General features: G+C 39.1%; 1 protein-coding gene across 6 annotated transcripts in view; it reads right to left on the reverse strand.

Moving 5' to 3' along the window:
- FARS2 (phenylalanyl-tRNA synthetase 2, mitochondrial) overlaps positions 1-22764 on the reverse strand; it is a 631346-nt gene that overhangs the window by 197993 nt on the left and 410589 nt on the right. For 4 of the 6 annotated variants that reach the window (XM_069103545.1, XM_069103541.1, XM_069103542.1 and 1 more), the window contains one exon: positions 21047-21198. The exons of 1 other annotated variant lie outside the window; for it this stretch is intronic. In XM_069103545.1, coding sequence (XP_068959646.1) covers positions 21047-21198 — 152 coding nt within the window. Of the gene's footprint in view, positions 1-11978; positions 12159-21046; positions 21199-22764 lie in introns of those variants that run through there. One more of the 6 variants, XM_069103544.1, reaches the window with a different exon arrangement.

Genomic DNA, 22764 nt, shown 5'->3' on the forward strand with positions numbered 1-22764 from the left:
TTGTGAAGAAATCACTTTGCAAAACTTACATGGCTATATGAATGTTAACTAATAAACATGGAATCTCAGAGTTGGAAGGAAGCTCAGAGATGAGTTAGTTCAACCAATCTCCCTTCATCTATAACATCCCTGAGACCTAGTATGAACACTCCCCTATTGAAAAGTAACAGTGAATTGAACTCACTCATTGTAAACGAAGCCAGTTCAGGTTTTAATAAGTTAAAAAAGCATTAGGAAATCATTCTTCACATGGAGCAGAAATCAGATACTCAGCAACTCCTGTCTATTTCTTCTAGTTCTGCCCTCTCAGACCAAGGACAAGATCATTACATGTCCCATCTCCTCCAAGGCTTCTCTTCTTCAGTGCAGACATCACCAGTTTCTTTAGCTGGCACTCTGGTGGCACAGTTTCTCATTTCCTTCTCATCCTATTCCTCTTTCTTGGGACACTTCCTCTTGCTAATTTCTTCCCCCAAATAACTGATATCTATATGGTGTTTTAAGTTTGACAAAATACTTTTCTCACAACAGCCCCATAAGGTACTTAGTACAGGTGGGTTGTATAAGTATTATCACTATTTTAAAGATGAGGAAACCGAGTTTGGTAGATTAAATGACTTTCCCATAGTTACACAAGTAAATTCCTGAGGTGGGAATCCAACAGTTCTATTTCCATTATAACACGCTGCTGTGCTGCCAAGAACACTGTACTTGGGGCAGAGGACAGTGGGAATATCATTTTCCTCATAATGGTCACACCTTGCTCATCTTGTAATTTGTACAGCTGATTTCTGAATGTAATACAGAATTTTATATTTCTTATTAATCTTAATTTTATTAAACTCATTGTTCTAGCTTGATAATCGCTCACATTCATAAAGTGATTTAAAGTTTACAGGTTGCTCTGCCTGCCTCTGAGGGAGCTCAATTCTTACTGTTCCATTTTACAACTGGGAAAACTGAAGCTCAGAGACTTGAAGTCATGTGCCCTCACTGAATGTTCTTATCACTGAACCATCCCAACTACTGTCTCTTCCATATGTACTTAAAACATCCACACCAGAGGATAGTTGAGAAGACTCTATGTTAGCTTGAATTCAGACTTGTCCTATTGTGTTGACAAAAACTTGAACACATTTCCACTGAATTATATCGATGGCTTGGATTTATTATCCAATGGTTAAATGGCCCAAGAAGTAATTTTTTATAAATAACAGATTGTATTTTCCAAGGGTTGCACTTCTTAGGATAACTTCCCTTTAGAACTTACTTTCAAACCTTTTTCTCCATACTAAGATTGTTTACAATCTGTAATATATGAACAAACTATTCACATAATTGTATGATATTGTTCTTTAACTGAAACCATCTCATGGGATGCCTTACCAGATATGTGTTTTTTAAAGAAAACATTGAGTTTTAATATCTATAACCCACCCTATCTATAGATCTACCTAACAATCTATCTTTGCATACATATTCACATAATAAAATAAAACTCAGTAATTATTCACAAAAAAATGAAAATTTAAAAATTATTTGTACCATTTCATAAAATATAGCTTTTACATTTACTAACGAAAGAAAAAAAAAACCTCAAGCCTCTAGCCAACAAAAATAATTAGCCACCTAAGGAAGCAAACCAACTGATCATAATAACTATTTTTAATAGCAGTTTGAAAATGCATGTTATCTCAGTGTAGTTCAATGTAATTTTAATTAAACAAATTTACAATAATGAGCTCAATAGCTGCCTAGCTGTTTTCTTCAATACAATGAAAATTGGAAGGAAAGGGAACTTTCGTCTTCATACTGTGAGTGCTGAGCCTGAATAAAAGGACTACTTTAAATGGCCAAATAATACAATCACAAGGAACAATTTTTAAAAACTGATTAAATTTGTCATGGATTTATACTGCCCTCCTTAGGGGGGAAGGGGGAGGAAGGACAGGAGGGAAAGGAGGGGAAGCCAAAGATTAAAGAAACACTTTAAAATGCCTGCAGGCCAAGAAGTACAAAAGACACCCCCAAAACAAATTTGGGTTGTTGTTGAACATTTGTGCAGAAGGGGGTGGAGCTCAGGTCAGGACACAAGGATCTATAGCATCATCTGACAGTTTTCTATTTTAATGAATTATTCTTGCTAATGAGGTATGTATGAAGTTCAGTTGTTTCTACCTGCTGAAGAAATAGATGAACATACTGTAAAGTTCTACACCCTAAGACAAAGTCCCCTTCATGCTGTCTTTGTCATATCTCTACCCCGGAGAATATAGCCCTTAAAACAGACAGCATACCTGATAACACAGAGAAAGTTTAGGGAAAAAATTAATGCTAGTGATACAGAATCAATACTAAAAACAGAACCTGGCCAAGTACAACAACAATAATTTATGTAATACTTTATAGTCATTAGTGGATTAGCACTGTATAGTAAAATCCTGAATCTGTCACTCATTATCTGTGAGCAAGTCACTTCCTCTATCTAGGCTTTAGGGGTTCTATCCATAAAATAAATACTTGCCTCACAGGTATTTACTGCATCTGCCTCATCTCTCTCTTGGGCTTCATCTTTACAGCGGGTTCTGTGCTCCTTTAGTAAGACCTGGAGAACCAGAAAACCAGGTGTCTATTGACTGAGATGTGTAGATGGAATTCCTTTTCACCTCTACTAGCTTCCTACAGCTCCAATTTCCCAGTAAATGGAACAACAACCTGTGGGTACTGATGTACCTGTATCTCCTGCATCTTTCACAGAATCCTTGAGAATAGGAACTGGGATCAGTCTCTTTTCCTAGATCTTCCTCCTGGTCACATTCAGTAACTGTGTATCCTCTAAGGGTCTTTCTTTGTTCTTCTCTTCTCCTGTCTCTGTACTATCATGAATAAATTATCATCACTAGACCAATAATTCTCAGATCTTTATATCCACCCCTAACCTCTTTCCTGAGCTCATCTCAAATCACCAATTTGGATTTCTTAAACTAGATAGCACTTAGAGTCAACATGTGCAAAACAGAACTTCTCTTCTCCTCTCCCTCCCTCTCCAAACTCTCCTCTCTTCCCAAACTTCCCTATTATTGTGGGTGCCACCATCTTCCCAGACACTTAGGCTTACAACCTCAGTGTAATCCTCTCTCATACTCAACTTCCTTTTCTCTCTCTTGAAATTCCAATGAACTGTTTATGGAAGTCTTGTTTATCTTTTCATTGCAACTAAATAAAGAAACAAATAAGAACAACAAAAAAACTAACTACAAAGAAACAGCTAAGCCGCAAGGATTCTCCTTAAGAGACCAAAGCAGGACAACAAACCCCAGTGAACCCCAGAGCCAGGAGTGGAATGGGTTATGAGCTGACATAGCAGTGGAACAGTCACAGGTGTGGTGGTTCTGGATACATATAAAGGGAGGAAACCTGCTGCACGAAACAAGTTAGGACCCACTCTTTATATTTGGTTCCATGTAGAGTGGGTACTTGTTTAATGGTACTCAAGTTGGAAATGATTCAGAGCCTATAAAAACCTAGTTAGAGCATACTGAAGGGAAAGCCATTCTTAGCATGTCACAAATGGATGCAACTGCCTGCAGTGGTCTCTCTCACTTTGGAAGGAAGGAAATAAGTATTTATTAAGACCTTACTATGTTCCAGGGACTGTACTAAGCTCTTTACCAGATGTTTTCTCATTTTATTCTTACAACCAACCCTGAGAGGTGAATGCTATTATTATGCTCATTTTATAGCTAAGGAAACTGAGGCAGGCTGTTATGTGATTTGGCCAGGATCACACTGTTTATAAGGGTCTTCCTGACTTCCTGCCCAGTTTTCTATCTACTGTGCCACCTAGTTGCCTCAAGAAATTAGTGAGCTCTTCTTCCACTGGCAATCCTTTCTTGACATTTTCCCCTTCAGCCCAGCCATTTCAACCTGCATAAAAATATGGGTGGGGGAGAAAAGAAATGGGGCTGCAACTCAAAGAACAATTTGCCTTGGCCATATACCCTCTAGGTCTTTAACATCTTCAGGGACCGTCCAGGTTAGAGGAACCTCACTATCTTACCTGAGGTCTTTTCCCTGGCAAAACTACTCCATGCAACACAAAGGATAGTCAAAGATGACCAGAAGCAGTGGTTTGCAGAGCACCTCCCATATATCATCTATTGAATGTTCAGGAGAATGAATGACTATTATCTTTATAAAGGTGTTTCATAAAGCAACAGAGCATGAAACAACACAGCTCATTAAGCCAGCGGCCTGTGTTCTCTGCTAGCTGATGCCAAGCAGCCCCTTCTCTTCCAGTGAGCTGTGCAGGGCTGCTTACTGCACCCTGGGACTCTGACAGGTCAGCTGCTGAAGGTAATCCCTAAGAATCCTTCAGCAAATGCTGATGTATTGGTAAACCAGGGAGAACAAGGCGATTGGAGACTGAACTAATTGTATTTTAATTTGTCTAACACTGGAAGAATATGGGGCAGCTAGCAACACTCACTGAAATGTACCTTGAGGAAGGAAAACTTAAGATGCAGGTTCACACACACTAAGGAGAAGGAAAGGAAGGAAGGAGGAGGGATGACACAACATGAATGCCCAGGCTCAGAGCAGCTCTAAATAGTCTTTTTTCTCTGCTCTCTGAATAGCAACAATACAATGTTCTATCCATACATTCTCATAGTTTACAGGGTTTGGGTTTTGTTGTTTTTTTTTTCTCTAAGGAAACAAAACAAAACCAGGAGCTTTTTTGACAGGCTCTGCAGACTTTAACTAGTCTCCTCAGTAATAGCACATTCTCAGTTCAGGGGCAATTAACCCCTAGAATCCTAAAAACATTAGCCTTATGTCAATGTTAAGTAGGAATCTTTTTTTTAAGTCCCCTACAATATTTCCTTCAGATAATTTGTAACTTTTCAACTGTCTACAGCCAGGAGGAAAGAGATTTTATTCATTAACCAATGGGGCCATCTGGCTTCTCACATCACACCATCCTTGAATCAGATGCATGGGGAAGGCATTAGCTAGATCAGCTAATAGTAATAATAATAATAATAATAATAGTAATAATAATTTTGCCTTCTGGCCACCTTCTATGCCTCTTTTACAGAATATTTATTTCTTATTTCTTATTAGTTTTTCTCTGATTAAAAATTTATTCCTTAGGTACTAGGGAGAACATGGTTCACTTTTGCATGACAGTTTTATATATTTCTTGGTCTATTTCCTTTCTTTCCTTGAAAGACATGTGTTTGGCTGCCAAGTACAAGACTACTAATAACACTAGTTAGCTTCACTGTTGGGACCAGGTTAGTCTAGTTATGTTTATTATGAAGTATACCTTGTAAATGTTACAAACAATTTCTAATTTTTCAGTGAGGCTTAACTAGTAAGGAATTATAGTAGTTAACTAATGCAGTTTGGAGTTGCTAGGAACCTCAAAATATCAAAGTACAGGGTGGTGGTTGCCTGGAATGAATTTACACATTCAAACCTTCTTCCAGTCAAGTGACAATGTTTATTGTGACACCAATAGTAGCTGGTAAGGTTTATAGTGAACTTGCAATGTAATAGGGGTGAAACTGAAGCTTATACAAAAAGGATATTGAAAAGTTCCTGATGGGATAAGGGAGTGGTATGAAGTCTGGGGTGGGCCAAGTAAACCAGTGAAAGGACTATCAAGTAGGCTAATTAGGTGATCTAGATGGGATTAAGGAGAGAACATTATCCCAAGTAGTCTGGGGTGGGCCAAGAGGGGACAATGAAAGGAATGTCAAGAAAGCTAATAATCAGGGCAGCCAGGTAGCACAGCAAGTAAGAGCACCAGCTCCAGTGTAGGGATGACCTGGGGATCGAATCCAGGCTCAGACACTTAGCACCCACCCAGAAACACCTGGCCATGTAACCTTGAGCAAGTTACTTAACCCCGATTGCTTTAAAAAAAAAAAAAAAAGAAAGAAAGCTAATAAGGTTGATCTTGGTGGGCTCCTTGGGCTATTTATTTGTCTTGGATGGAGTTCCCAGTGATAGGGGCTGCTGAAATGTATGACTGGGGACTGGGTTGCTTTCAAAGACATGGTCCAGGGGTCCAGGTCCCATCACCCTATCGATTATAACAACAGTAGTAACAGTTAAAACGTATATCACTTTATTGTTTGCTAAGTGCTTTACACATATTAAAATGTTTAAAGGTAAGTTTACAAACCATCAACTAACCAACACCATCCATTTTGTGTAGACCAAAATGTATACACTTCATTTCCAGACTCAGGGCGCATTGCTTCTCCATGAACATTCTCTCTCTCTCTCTTTTTTTTTTTTTAAAGCAATCAGGGTTAAGTAACTTGCTCAAGGTTACACGGCCAGTTATTTCTGGGTGTGGTGCTGAGTATCTGAGCCTGGATTTGATCCAGGTCATCCCGACACTGGAGCCAGTGCTCTTACTCGCTGAGCCACCTGGCCGCCCCCATGAACATTCTCTTGTTCCATGTAGAGACAATTAAGACTCAGGACTACATCTAAATCAGGGTTTCATCATCATGGCCTCCACAACTATGGCATTGGGTTGCTGAGATTACCATTGGGTTCTGGATGCACAAGCCCTCCAAGTCATTGACACAGGTAAGAGTCACCTGCCAAGTGCTGGCCCTGAAGTTCACTCTCCACGAATCCAACATAGCTCCCAAAGGTCTCCAATAAAGTCCCTTCCATCCTATTTACCACCCAGGCTTGAATGTAGAAAAGAAGGTACAAAAGGGTTGTGGGTTATGCATGAATAGTGTACCCACAAAGTGACAGGCCACAAGGGGCAGCTGCCCTAATCTATTAACACCCTAACTCACTTGATTTGCATTCAATATGATGGGGCACTAATGATGGACCCCTAAAAGACCCTGGACTTTTGGCCCAGGGCCTTGGCAGTTTACCTGGGGTACCTGGCTCCTCCCAGTTAAAAATCTTTTCAACTTGCCCTTTCATTGTGGTCCTCATTGTCTTCACCTAGCCCATGCTAGCCTGCTATTCCTTAATTCCACCTAGACCACCTTCTCTGTTGCCTTCTAATTACCCCAAGTTATTGTCTGATGAGGTATGGGCTCTGGGAGCCCCCTTGAACTCTCCTTGAGTCCTTGAGGCACAGGCTCTGGGAGCCCCCCTTGAGCCCTGATTAAATTGTCTCATTCGATGAGGCATTTGCATAAAGGCAATAAGCCTTACATTGTGCTGGGCCCAAACCTGTTACTAGACTTCCCACCCTTGAGCTTATCAAAATATTAATCCACCCTTGAACTGGCCTAGCCCACCATTGTCTGTAGTCTCCAGGTAGCTTCCAGCAACTTCCCACTCTTAATCATTTATTGACCTCATTAACTCCACCTGAAGACCCTCCCCAAACTCCTTCTCTAGACCATCCCTAGATTCCTCCCACAACCTTCTGTATATAAGACCCCATTTTGTCTCCATGTCTGTGAGAGTGCCATAGAATGACCTAGCACAGCCTTACTCTGTGTCCAATACAAACGAACTTTTTATAAACTTTACTTTTCTTTGGCTGAGAAGACTTGAGTCGAATTCATTTGGCAGGACCAGGCATGTTGGTATTTTGAGGTCTCCAGAGCAACCCTAACCCTCTTTATGGGTAACCTCTTCATTGTCCAGATATAAAAAAAGGTCAGTCTTGTCTACCAAATTACTCAGATTCTTAAAATCTGGCCAATAGCACAAATTCTTAAAATCTAGCCCATCTCAATTGCTGTTTTAATAAAGCTTGTCTCTGATTGAAAGAAGGCTTGAGACATTCTTTTGAGGCAGGACCCACATCTTTTGCCCTTGAATTTCGGGGTTCTCAGTACCTCTAGACTGCTTTGTATTTTACTGTTTCTTTGTATTCCCTACTGTTTCTTTTTTATTCATTCATTCCTGATTACTTCACTCACTTGGTAAGCACTTCTTGCTTTATGACAAACATATTCAGGAAACAGATGTCACTACCACAACACTGAATGAATGGCAAGCTGTCTGTTGCTCAGGCATTGCCCAGGGATTCTCAACTTTAACACCAACTGTGATGAGAGGAAAAGGCTATCATATAGAGTTATTTCCCAAAAGTCATTTATAATCTAATGGCAGAGATAGGACAATGAAATATTTAAAATACAAAAAAAAACCCAAACCCAAACTAGTTTAACAGGCACACAATTATATATAATATAAAGACAAGAATTAGAAGGAAGGAGGGAAGATACATAGGATTAGGTAAGAGCAACCTCTTATGCTAATTGAGGAACAATTTACTTGGCTTTTTGACTGAGTCCAAGTTTTATAGAACAAATCCTTTTATTAAGGGGATTTGTTCTGTGAAGTTTGAATTCAGTCAAAGAACAGCACTTGAAGACCAGAGGGCCACATTTGGTCTTGAAGTCACAGGCTCCCCACCCCTGAACTACACCAAGGAGTCAAAAGCTCAGAACTTTGTATCTTTTCTTCACCATGAAGTTCTCCTAGGTCATTTGTTTTAGGAGAGGATCAGATGAGGCAATGAAGCAATTAGAGTGTAGGTATGCAAGCATGTCCTTGCTTTACTAAAATACAGATAACCTTGAAGTGGTGTACAAAAATAAATAGTAGGCATCGCCTCCCCTGGTTCTGTGCTTATTGATTCCAGATGAAGACCACATGGAGCTAGCCGGGTTGTGTCAGGCCTGAGAAACTGACTTCTAATATACATAGGGTGTTCAGAGATCCAGAGCCCAAGGGAAGTAACAAAGAACATCTAGTCCCACCTTCCACTCCCCATTTTAGCAAAAAGCTGAAGTATGGGATATTAAGTGACTTGCCTAAAGTCAAAATCAGCACCTTGGGAGGTCCTTCTCAATCAGATGATTAATCACCTGAAGGCCTATCTAGGACTTTGTTTGTCTCCCTAGGGGGTTCCTCTTTAGCTTGAGTTTGCTGTATCAGATTTGTGGTCTTAACACTATCATGGCCTAACTACTCCAGGCCATCCCAGCCCAGAATACTGTCTCCCTCCTTTGAACTCACAGCACTTAATGTCTATATAACTCACAATGTATGTGATATTTCTTAAATTATTCTCTTGTATATGTTTATGCCTTTCCTATCTCTTTGACTAGTCTACAGGCTTCTTTGACTTTATCTTATAGGTAAAGCAGAATCGCAGTAGCACAAAGGAAAAGTGAGAGGCACAAATCCAGAGACATCTCCATCCCAAATGTTCAAATGGACTATCTGTGCCTGACCTGTGGTAGAGTCTTCTGAGTTGAGCTCATCTTGTACAGATCAGCTACAACTGAATACAATGTACCTTGACCCCCAACATCGTGACGTCATGTCCTCTTCAAGTATGAAGGATGAACAACATGTAGCTTTATATTGTGGTTCTGGAGAAAAAGCACGCTAGACTTGGGAGCAAGAGATTTAGGTTCAAATCTCAGCTCAAGACATTTAACCACTCTGAGCCTCAGTTTCCCCATTTGTAAAGTAAGAATGATATTTGCCCTACCAACTTCATAAATTTGTGAGGAAAGGACTTGGCAAACCCTTCAGGGACTACAGAATGAGTTATTGCTATTATAATATGTTAAAATATTATTATACATTAATCAAATAAAATTTAAAATTGTTTATGGACCTTGATATTGTTAAATTGGTTGTACTTTTCATTGGGGCTGTGGGTTTCAGAGTGAGTTATTTCTTCTTCTCATCCAATTTTAAGTGATCTGTAACATCACTGGTGAGGAATATTCATACCTCTGCTTGCCAAAGCTCTTCTACACCCTGGTGGACAGTTCAATAGTAAGTTGCTGAGACCAAAATTTTATCAACTAGTGGCTGGCATCTTGTTTGAAGTGTCACTTGAATGAGGATATAATCACTGCCATTTGGTAATCTTTCTCAATCCCCCATGCTATGACCTCCCTAGATTTAGAGACCTTAGAAATCATCAAGTCAAAACTCTCAATTTACAAATGAGGTCCTCTGGACCAAGTTCTTTTGACCTCAGTTAAGTGTTCTTTCAACTAGATCATATTACCTCTTGCTTACTAGAAAAGAAAATAAGAGCATAGAAATAGAGGATCAAACAATAATTTAGTATTCCAGAATAAGTAGTCTGACTTGGCCACTTCCCTCATCTGTCCTGTTATGTCACATTTCTCTAAACTGCATGGTCTCAGGGACAGATGGTGAACAAAATATTACTATACTTTTCAAAGTGATGACCAAAGGCATAAATTGAAAAATGTGCTAACCTTTGAACAGTAGTTGTCACTCCACCCATCCAATGACTGATCATTTAAATGGACATCCAGACACTTGACAACAGAGCTCTGAGATTTTAACAAACTACCTCCCTCTTCTCAGTAGGCATCCATCCTCCTTCAGGATAGATAATGATCATGTTTTGGGGTCAAAAAGAAATTTCTCCCTTCGGTATAGTACTGTGACATACAGTATACAGTCATTAAATTAGATCTCAAATGTGACACATCTCACTAGTCCAACTACTGGATTCTTTCAGAGGGCTAGTATCTATGCCATATATATCCAGAGCAAGGCAGGCAGGAAATCAATCAGTCAACAAATATTAAATACTTATCGTATGCCAAGCATTGTGTTAAGTGCTGAAAATATAAAGAAAAATAAAAACAGTCCCTATCTGGAGGGAACTTACTTTTAAATGGGGAAGAAAACTTGTAAATACCTAGGTACATACAAAATATATACAAATTCAATGTAAGGTAATCTTGAAAGGGAAGACACAAGTAGCTAAGAGGACCAGAAAAGGCTTCCTGAAGAAGGTAGGATTTGAGCTGAATCTTGAAGTAAATTAGGGACAGTAAGAAGCAAAGGTGTGGAGGGAATTGAAGCAGCTATGTGGAATATTTGATAGAGTACTGGACTTAAAGTCAGAAAAATCTGAGTTTGAATTCTGCCTCAATGGGCCTGTTTCCTCATCTGTAAAGTGGAAAGTAAAATAACACTTCTCACAAGGTTGTATCAAAAGAGATAACAGATGTAAAACACTAGATACTAGATATCTAGTTTTTATCATAACCATTATTAGGGAGAGCGTTCCAACCCTGGAAGAAAACTGCCTGAACATCATACAGACCACAGTCATTGATGTGACAGGACAATATAAGCATAGATGTAGAAACGGCAGAGACCTTAAAGCTTATCTAGGCCATCACATTTATTTGACCAAAAAGGGAACTGAGCCTCAGAGAGGTCACATGATTGGTTCAAGGTCACACACGAAGTAAATACAAAGCCAAGATTTGGTCCTTTGACTCCAAATCCGGTGCTCTTCCCACTGTCCTATAGTATCTCTCCAATTTTGGGCAAGAGAGTAGTCAGCATCCCTTAGGACTATATGGAAAATCAACGTGCATGTAAGTAAACGGGATAGTGAGGGATCATGTGAAAGAAAATTAGGGATTTTTAATCGACTAATCAATAAGCATTTATTAGTCTCCTCATCTGTAAAAAGAGGATATCAATACTTGTAGTTCCTATCGCAGAGGGTTGTTTCAAGGATCAAAGCATTTGCAAAATATTATTATTATTCCCACATTACTGAAGCCCAGTCCTATTCCTTGCACAATATAATACAGGCTCAGCAGATATTGAAATGAATTCAAACAGGGGTGGGTTGATCACTGGTAAGGAATACTATAGCAGGGATTACTGTGTATGTGTGTGGTGAAATAGCTGCTCCCTGAAATCTCTTCTAGATGAGGAATCAAAAGAAAGTTTTCGGTTCAGTGGACAAAGTGGAGTACATGCCAGTGGAGAGATAGTATCATGTGTTGAAAAAAGTTCTGGACTTAAATTTAGGAGTTCTGTGTCCAAGTCTTGGCTGAGCTTGATTGTTTAGCCTGAAGCAAGCTGTTTAAAACTTTGTGAGCCTTGGTTTCCTCACCCACAAAATGACAATAACTGTGTCTGAATGACTGAATGATTCAAAGGGCTACCATGAAAATAAAATTATTTAATGTACGGATAATGCAGGTTTTGCAAACTATTAAAATATATTATTATTATTATTATTAGAAACTCTCATGATGAGCTGAACCTTCTGAGTGTCTTCCAAAGAAGAACCCCATGGGTTGTTCCAATACTGGTGACCTTCAGGAACTTCTGGAATTTGCCTGTAAAAATAGCATAACTAGGTATATAACCTGAGCTAACCCTTTCCTCAACCATGTGTCTCTAACATGTTTACCTATATAAAGTACAAAGATGGAGAGCTGGGGAAAGGGTAAAAACTATATACAGATTAAATTCAGGAACAGGCTTCCTTTTATTCAGTTCAGCTGGATGTAAGTTCAAGCAAAAGCTAACTTCTACAGGCATTTTCAACTTTCCTTCTGAATTCACTCACATCCACCTCCACCCCCAGCCTGAGGCCAAAGTAATTTGTCTCAATTCTCTTGGTCCCAGAGGAAGGAAGAGACTTCCTGTCTTGGTCCCAAGTTGAAATAGCTTTCCTCATAGCTAGCTGAATACTGATTCAATGGCTTCCTTGGATTCTATTCACAAAATTTCTCTGAATTGGACTTGCTTTTTTCTAGTTATGTTGAGCTACATTTCCTCTAAAAGCTTTTGTATTCTTTCTAACTTTAGAACTATCCTGAAAGTTCCAAGACTCTTTGCAAAGTCTTCTCATAAGCATCACCATTTAGGGATTGCAATCTTCTCTCCTGGGTATCGAAATCCACCGAAGTAATTTTTCTTACAAATATATATATAATGGATACCCATTCAAAACCATACAAATTTGCAGAAATATATATAGTTGGTTGGAGATATATGTGTGTGTGTGTGTGAGTATATATATATATATATATATATAATATGTGTGTGAATATATAAATGCACATATATAAGTGTGTATCTATATTTATCTAGAGATTAGATGTTAATAAGATGTGCTAATCTAGAGATTAGCCATGAATGTTCAGGTTGGAAAGGTTCCTAGTAATCATCTATTCCAACTCAATTTCCAAGTGAGAGGAAGAAACAGAATCATAGATGATGACTTGATTAAAGGTGATCAGTTAATGGTTAAGGAAGATTCTATGGCAGAAACAACCTTTCAGATATGCTTTAAAGGATGGAAGACTGGACCCTCTCCAACACAACTATGGATCACACAGACACTGGGAAAGCAGGGAAGCAGAAAGAGCATAGGAGTAAAAGATGTGGCGTTTAACCTCAGAATCTGATGGATTTTTTCTCAGAAGAGAGAGAAGGGTACAGGACCAACAGGAAGGGTTGAACTAACTCCCTTGTACTGAGAGTTCATCGAATTATGGAACTTAAAGGAACCTAGGATATCATCTAGTCTTCATTCTACACCAGCTACAAGGGAATCCTTTACCTTATTTCATGTGTATGTGAAAGACAGGGATTGCCAAAAATCCAAGACCCCCAAAAGCGTAGTAAGGGAGGTTTAAAAATGTTGTATAGGGGTGGAGTCAAGATGGCGGAGTAGAAGCACGACCTCCAAGCTGTTCTGGCTTCCACCTTCCCCAATCAATGTAAAAAGGGGACTCTGAACAAACTTTGGAGCTACAGAACCCACAAAATGACACAGAGAAACTAACCTCCTGCTGAGGACAGCCTGGCAAGCCAGCAGGAATAGGCCAGCACAGCGCTCTGGGATCCCACCTCAGCTCCATGCCAAGGTTTTAGCCCCAGGGTGGGCCTGACCAGCCATGGCCTGAGGGACTCCAGATCAGCAGCAGCTGTGGCCTTTTCCCAAATTATCAACACATAGATGCAAAGGACAAAGTGAGAGGTCAGTGCAGTCTGGACTTTGGGACCCAATAAGCGGGAGTGCGTCGACTTTTGCCCCAGGGGTGAGAAGCCTCTGAGACACTAGCACAGCTGGCCAGTGCCACATGGCAGCTTTAACTCCTGGCCTGCAGAGTGTAGGGGGACCAAATGACCAGTCTGAAGAGTCATCGCTCTTGCTTTAGCCTTCTTGGATCTGGATTGCAGTCTAGGGTGGAGGTCCTGGGGTGTGTGTCCAGCTTGCCAGAGCATGTGGAGGCCTCAGAGAGGGCACCAATCTAATACCTCTGGCAGCTGAGAAAACCCCAGTGTTTGGGACGAAAGTGGCAGAGTCCTACTGTGGCAAAAAGCCCATGGGTCATATGACTGAGGGGCGACATGACCAGGCAAAGGAAACAAAGCAGACAAGATTCCAACATTAAACTCCTATTGTAGGGACAAAAAGGAGCAAAGCATGGAACAGGAGGAAGACAGTGAAGTCAGAACTCCTGCACCAAAAGCTTCAAGGGAAAATACGAGCTGGTTACAGGCCATAAAGGACCTTTAGAAGCAGATAAGAGAAGTGGAGGAAAAATTGGGAAGAGAAATGAGAACAATGCAAGAAATGAGAGTCAACAGCCTGACTGAGGAAAATAACACCTTAAAAAAAAACTAACTCAAATGGCAAAAGAGGCTCAAAAAGGCAATGAGAAGAATGTCTTAAAAAGCCAAATTTGCCAGATGGAAAAAGAATCTCAAAAGCTCAATGAGGAGAATCATTGCTTCACAATTAGATTGGAGCAAATGGAAGCTAATGACTTTATGAGAAATCAAGATGCTATTAAACAGATTCAAACAAATGAAAGAATAGAAGGCAATGTGAAATATCTCATGGGAAAAACCACTGACCTGGAAATAAATCCAGGAGAGACAATTTAAAAATTATTGGACTACCTGAAAGCCATGATTAAAGTAAAAACCTAGAAATCATCCTCCAGGAAGTTCTCAAAGAAAACTGCCCTGATGTTTTAGAACCAGAGGACAAAATAGAGGTTGAAAGAATCTACTGATCACCTCCTGAAAAAGATCCCAAAAAGAAAACTCCTAGGAATATTATAGCCAGGTTTCAGAATTCCCAGATCAAGGAGATAATATTACAAGTAGCCAGGAAGAAACAATTTGAATATTGTGGAAACATAATCAGGATAACTCAGGATCTGGCAGCTTCTACACTGAGGGATCAAAGGCCTTGGAATATGATATTCTGGAGGTCAAAGGAGCTGGGATTAAAACCAAGAATCACCTACCCAGCAAAACTGAGTATCATGTTTCAGGGGAAAGTATGGTCATTCAGTGGAATAGAGGACTTTCAAGCATTCTTGCTGAAAAAGCCAGAGTTGAATAGAAAATTTCACATTCAGATACAAGAATCAAGAAAAGCATGAGAAGGTAAACAGGGAAAAGAAATCATAAGGAACTTATCAAAGTTGAACTATTAACATGGAAAAACAATAAATGTAACTGATAAAACTTTTGTCAGTATGAAAACTGTTGAAGGGAATATAAATATATATGTCTATATATGAGGGTATATGGGCATATGAATACATATGTGAATGTGTGTATGTATATATGTTTACAGGTATACATAGATAGAGGGCACCGACCAATTTAACAGGAAAGGATGATACTTAAAAGGTAAAATTAAGAGGTGAGAAAGGAATACAATGATAGGAGATGGGGAGAGACAGAATGGGGTAAACTATCTCATAAAGAAGAGGCAAGGGAAAATGGTTACAATGGAGGGGAAGAATAGGAAGTCAAAAGGAAATGGGTTAACCTTATTCTCATTGAATTTGGCTTGGGGAGAGAATGAAATACACACTAAACAGGGTATCTCACCCTACAGGAGAGTAGCGGGGAAGGGCATGAGAGGGGGGATGATGGAAGGGAGGGCAGGCTGGAGGGGAGGGAAGTTGGAAGCATCCACTTTTGAAAAGGGACGACGGGATCAAATTAGAGAATAGAACAAGTGGGAGGTGGGATAGGAGGGAGGGAAATATAGTCAGTGTTTTACAATATATCTACTATGTTATTGTTTTGCATTAGCTGCACATGTACAACCTATACTGAACTGCTTATCTTTCCAGTAAGGGTGGGTGACAAGGGAGGAAGGGAATGAATCTGGAATTCAAAGTTTTAAAATCAAATGTTTAAACATATATATACTATTATTGATACTATTTTACATGTAATTGAGAAATAAAATATACAGGCACTGGGGCATAGAGATCCACCATACCCTACTGTAAAAGTACAAAGGGATATGGGAGAGAGCAGATTGGAAAAGGGGATATCCTGTGGGACTGCTGTTTTGGGGTGGTGGGTAGGGGAAAAACGGGGAGAAAATTCGTAACTCAAAATCTGGAGGAAATGAATGATGTAAATCAGAAGTTAATAAAGCATTTGAAAATGGAAAAAAATGATGTACAATTAAAAGGGCAAAAGAGCACTGAAGATTGGAGGGAAAAATTGCAATTAAGGTCGACACCTTTGGAAATATGGTTTATAGCATGAAATTTTTGCAGCTATAATATGGTGAACTTATGTATGGCCTTTCCCATTCCTTCTACCCCAGCTGCTAGTGGACTTTCTTTCTAAAGCTACCTTTCCTCTACTCTGCATTTATATTTTATGTACTGATTTATGTATAAGTTTTCTCTCCCATTAAAGCAAGGAAGATGGAGGAAATGGTGTGCAGATTAACTACTTCTCAAAAAAAGTATACATAACACATTTTTAAACTTAATCTGTACTATTAACATTTTCTCTATCACTTTCCTAAATGTAAACAATCAATGAAATAATAAATCCTGATTTTATAGTGTTTGCTGATTTCTGAGGTATAAATGCTCACAGTGAAAATTTGAAACCTGGCTGTCATGAGTTGGTTTGAGCCAGCACATCTTGGCACATCCTTGGTGAAGAACATCTGTACAGACCAGGAACAGTGATTTGAAGGGCTGGAGATGACAGCAAGGAATGGTAGGCAGTAGATTCTAGGATAGGGTGGCAAGGTACCCAACAGATGTTTAAAACCATGAGCCTGAAATCCTCAAACACATAGTTTTTTTGTTCATTCATTGAGATGGACTATAGATTTACAGTGAAAATATGCACTACTATGTAATCCTTTAATATTTCTTAGATTCCATTTTGTGATCTGGGGTCCACCTTGTAACTCCAACTTGTGATGCAGTTTTACTTTGCAGGGGAAACTTAGTAGATGGTTTGATGAATCCCCTCTCATCCCAGCACTTTGGTTTTTCCCTGACTGTGTAGTTAGATAAGTAATCACCTCCTGTAATGGTAATGGGAATTTGAAGATCTTCCTTGCCCCTTAATAGGCCAAATGTAATCACATGAAGCCCATGGGGGAAGGAGCTTGCTGAAAGGGTGGAATAGGAAGGGTGGAACAGGAAAGAGCAGGAGAGAGAGCCAGAACTGCTAGGAGCAAGCATCATGGAGGCTGGGCAGCTAGTGTGAGTGAGAGAGGGGCATTATTGCTTAGGGGACCCTATTTTGTTTTGAAGGCCTGATGGAGGGGAAAGCTTGTGAATGTTGATGTTCGCTGCACTGGTTATGTGTACCAACTTCTTGGTTGCTATGATGGATTTGGCTTTCAGATTTCTGGTGTTTGAATAAATGCTTTGGTTCTGTCTTCCATGTGGAGAATCAGTTACATTTTGTGATTCACAACTGCACCAGCACATTCATAGCCACCGTGGGTGCTATGGATATTGCATTGGCATTATACTTCCTTACCTGTTTCTTGGTATAAGGCCATCAGCCCTTCTCTTATCCAGTTGTTGTTTTTTTTTTTTTGGCATAAGCCATCATTGTCAAGATGATGAAGGTCGGAACATTGGGTGGGCTTTCTTTTATTCTGAATCTAAGAGACATACCCCACTGCCTGAGATGGCCAAACTCAAAACAGTGTTCAGGCCTTTGATTACTTGAACTTGGAAATAGCCACCTCTCCTCAGTACTCCCCTCCTCCTCTAGATCTGGAGCGATGTTTTTGATGAACACTATAAAAATACCATTTAAATACTTAGTCAGAAGAGCAATCACTATCAGTTCTTTGACAGTATGTTTGTCTTCCACTCTTAGTTGATGCTTGGGGATCAGCTCTTTCTTCCCACAGATGTTACCTAATTCCCTGAATGGCATACCTTGTCTCCCTCATATTCTTCCTTTCTCCTCTTCCCTATCACTTACTATAGGTTTCTCTACTTGCAACACTGGCCTCCAGATCTTGTTTACATCAAGGAAATAGATTGTCCTGTGACAATCACAGGGGAGTATCTCTCTTAGTTCTTACTGTCAAGATTCTTACCAGACTCATTCCTCCTTAATAGGCTGATCTTTCACTTGGAAGATGGTCATCTACCTAAGAGCTGATGTGGCTTCAGAAAGGGCTGAGGAATAGTCAATATGGTGTTTGCTGCCCAACAACTCCAGGAGAAATGCCAGGAGCAGAACAGAAGTGCCTGTACATAACATTTGTAGATCTGACCAAGGCCTTTGATACTGTTAGTAGTGAGGGCTTATGGAAAATTATGTCAAAATTTGGTTGCCCTGAGAAGGTCATCAGCCTTGTATGTTAATTTCATGATGGCATACTTGCCTGGATTCTAGATAATGGACAATGCTCTCGTGCCTTTCCAGTCACCAGTGGAGTGAAACAAGGCTGAGTGCTTGCTCCCATGCTTTTTCAGCATGATGTTTTCAGTCATGTTGTCAAATGCTTTTAATGAAGATGAACATGGCATCAAGGTTAACTATCGAACTGAAAAGTGCTACAAGCCAAGACCAAAGTGGAGGGAGTGTTGATGCATGATTTTCTGTTTGCAGATGATTGTGCACCCAATGCAGCCTCTGAAGCAACAAAGTGTGGATCAGTTCTCTGCTGCTTGTGTTCATTTTGGTCTAATAATTAACACCAAGAAAACACAGATGTTCCGTCAGCCACCACCACACCATCCATGTTTGGAATCATTGGTTACAGTAAATGGAGAAGTTGTGAATGCTGTGAATAAGTTCACTTGCCTTGGTAGTGTACTTTCCAGGGATGTACACATTGATAATGAGGTTGACATATGCATTGCCTGAGCTAGCTCAGTGTTTGTGAGGCTCCAAAGGAAAGTATGGGAGAAAAGAGGTATCAGATTGACTACCACACTGAAGGTCTACAGAGCTGTTGTGCAAATCTCGTTGCATGCCTGTGGAATCTGGACAGTCTACCAGCACCATGCCAGGAAACTGAATAGCTTCCATTTGAATTGTCTTAGGAAGATTCTGAAGATCACCTGGCATGATAAGCTACCATACACTGAGGGCCTTACTTGAACTAAACTGTCAAGCATTTAAACTCTGCTTCAGAGAGCGCAACTCTGATGGGCTGGCCACGTTATTCAAATGTAAAATGTAAGCTTGCCAAAAAGACTATTTTATGGAGAACTCACACAGAGCAAGTATTTATATGGTGGTCAGAAGAAGTGATACAAGGACACTTTCAAGGTCTTTGTTAAGAACTTTGCAATTGATTGTGTGACATGGGAGACATTGGCACAGGACTGCTCAGCATGATGTGCCCTCATCAGACAAGTTGCTGTGCTCTATGAGCAAAACAGAATTGAAACAGCTCAAAGGAAATGCAGGATATGCAAATTTAGAGGATACAGTCCAAATGTTTATGTGAACTATTTGTGCCTGACCTGTGGTGAGCATTCTGAGTTCCTTTGGTCTGATCAGTCAGAATAAGACACATTGAAACTGGACTCTAGCATAGTGATGTAATTTTGGTCCTCTTTGAAAATGAAGGACAACAACCAACTTTCACCACCAACTGGCAGTGATAAGTGTCCATGTGACCCTAATAAAGCCTCATGTAATAACTATTGGAGTTGTCCCTTCTTGTCAGAATCTAACTGAACCAGCTGGAAGGGTAATAATCTGACTTTGGGCCACTGACCGAAGCTGAAACTGAGTTTACCAGCAGCTGCACCTCCATAGATGGACAGGAAGCCCTTACTGCTACCCTCTGTCTTCAAAGAAAGCAAGTGTTAGGACAGAGAACCTCATGCTTCAATGGCAGAGAATTCTTCCCTCCTAGATTCCTGTGATTAGCTTCATGAGCAGGATAAGAAGGAGGGATGCAGGCCTGAACCCCATGCTTCAGTGACAGGGAATTCTCCTTCTCTCGTGTCTTTTAGATGTATGAGATCCTGACCAGGACTCTTGGATACAACTCCTGTGCCCCAGTGGAAAGGAGTCAATCCCCTCTCATGCTCAAGGCAAGGCTTGTACCCCTATCAATACAAGGTCCATGCACATAAGACTTCACAAAATCTCAATGTTAGTTGAGATAGTTTAATGTTCTCAAAGCATTCATTACAATACTTTACCTTCAAAAGCAAAGGCTATAGAGAGGAAGTGTAACCCTGAAGCCAAGAAGACTTGGGTTTATGTCATTCTTCTGATACATTCTAGTTATATGATTGTGGTCAAGTCATTTAACCTCTTACTGCTCTAGGCAACTCTTTAAAACTTTATAATTGCAGAGATGGTGCCAACTTGCACTTATAGAGGGAATATCCTAATCCCGGAGAGCTCCCTATGTGAGTGAAAACACAGGCCAAGTCTGTAAGTACTATTAAAAAATAATGAGGATTAATAAATTAACTATAAATTTCTCCCCATCTCTATGCTTTTAATATGGAGCTGCATAGCAACAAAACAAAATTAGGGATCTAATTTTGAAACAATATCTGGGGTATAGCCCAATCTCCTACATCTTCTACTACTAGAGCTGTTTCATGATAAGAATTCATAATCAGAATTAAGACTTTGTAGTAGAGGGAGTCCAAAATCTTAGTGCTTAACACTGTAGCAGGACTTTTGGAAAACTCTTCATACTTAATCAAAGAAAGATATGGCATCATTTATTCAATGTACAAAAAAAGGAAAAGATAATAAACTCTTGGAAAGATTTCAACAAGGAGGGGTAGGGCACTAAAGGAAATTTCTGATGAATTTTCAGGTTTAACAATAAATTCAGTGAACTGTAACATCATTCCCTGAAAATTCACATTAAGCAGTTAAAAAAAAAAGAACTGTATGTAGTAAATAGATGTTTATTCTCAGAAAATCACTGTCACCTAGATGTAGTGAAGAAATATATTAAAACTTTACTTACTTTGGATGCTCAAATTTGTCTATGAGATCAACCTTCTCTACCAGATCCCCTCCAATGGTTCGGACTAAGTCATAGAAATCATTCTCAGAGAAATTCTGAGACGGTAGCCAGAAGGAAATGTCATTCACCAAAGCTGGATACTTGCTAAGAGGCTAAAAAAAGAAGTTAGATGAATTTTCAGTGTGGAAGGGAAATATTCCAAATTTTCATGGCAAGTTTCAATTGACTTATTGAGAAAAGGTAATAAATCCTTAATTTACTTTCTGTATTTTGAGAAGAAAAAAAGCTTAAAGGACAAAATTCATCTCAAAATTTAGATAACTTCATTATGAATACAAAAGATTCTTATCATAATTGTATAACATAACCATATATTAGATTTATAGCTTCTCTAATGGTCAATTTAGTATTAAAGCAATTAGAATTTATCATATTGCAAATTTTCTCATTTGAATGTTAAAGAAGGAAAAAGGTTCAATTTAATTAAGAAGAGATTCATTAACTGCCTATGATAGTTTTCGGAAACCTTCTTAATTTAGAAATTAGTAGTTGTCTTTACAAAATGGATATTTCAATTAGTAATGCTTTCATTATTTGTTACTTATAATTATTTGCTAAAATGAAATGCTGGGTTGATTAGGAATTTTTTTAAATGGGATTACTTCTCAAATTATGCCTTTAAGAAAAAGTACCATAAATATGAATACTAGCATCTCTTTCCTCTGACTTCTTTATGTAAGTTTTCTTTATATTCTCACTATTTCATCAGGCATGTGTTTAAATATTAGAGAAGTTACTGGCCTTCAGAAGGGAACATGGGTGAGCAGGACAACTTTAAAAGTTATATGTTGAATTTGTTTTATGTTTAAAGGGGAAAAAAAGTGTAATATAGGTTCACAGTTTTATGTTCTGTTTTGTATGTGGAAATACTCTGTTATTTGGTGCTAAGTTTATATTTAAAAATTAAAAAAAACAAATTACTGACCTTATATAAATGGTTGCCACATATACTACAATCTGTATATGAAGATTTTGGTCTATATAGGATATTATCTCAATCAAAAATAGTATCTCCATTCTGAAATGTTTTATGGCACAACTGAGAAATCCTAAGTGAATACCAGATAAAGCTATAAATTTGTTAGGAGAACAAATATATACAACAAATTGATTTATGCTGCCTGGGTAACTATAGTATAAGCCATCAGTGAATACCTGATAAGGAAAATAGCAAACTTTTAAATTAGCACATTCTCTAGGGAATCAGATAGTGAAACAAAAATGATTACTCAACTTGAAATATGAATAAAGTTGTCAGACCAATCCATTGGATTGGAATCCCAATTTCAAACTTGAACACAATAAAGCTATCATGTAGGTGTGCATGATAAAATATCCCTGCTAAGGAAGATGGGCTCCATTTTCCTCTCCAAGGAACTGAGCTGCAGTGCTAAATAATTACCACAACTGTTAGAAAGAAATAAAATGAAGGGAATTTAATGATTATATTGAGGTAGAAGGGAGAATGAAACATTCTCACTCAGGTGGTTTTTCTCATGTCTACCTACACTATGGGATGAGACCCCGATGTCCTACAAACAGCATGAAAGCTTAACTAAACTAGTTTTTAGAGACATTCATTATTCAAGAGGAGAAAATGGTCTGGGAAGAACACACAGACACACACACAGACAGATAGACACACACAGATACACAGA

Source organism: Petaurus breviceps, unplaced genomic scaffold (genome assembly GCF_028583685.1).
Source record: "Petaurus breviceps papuanus isolate PSGF00001 unplaced genomic scaffold, PetGlider_PUasm1.0 582, whole genome shotgun sequence".
NCBI lineage: Eukaryota > Metazoa > Chordata > Mammalia > Diprotodontia > Petauridae > Petaurus > Petaurus breviceps.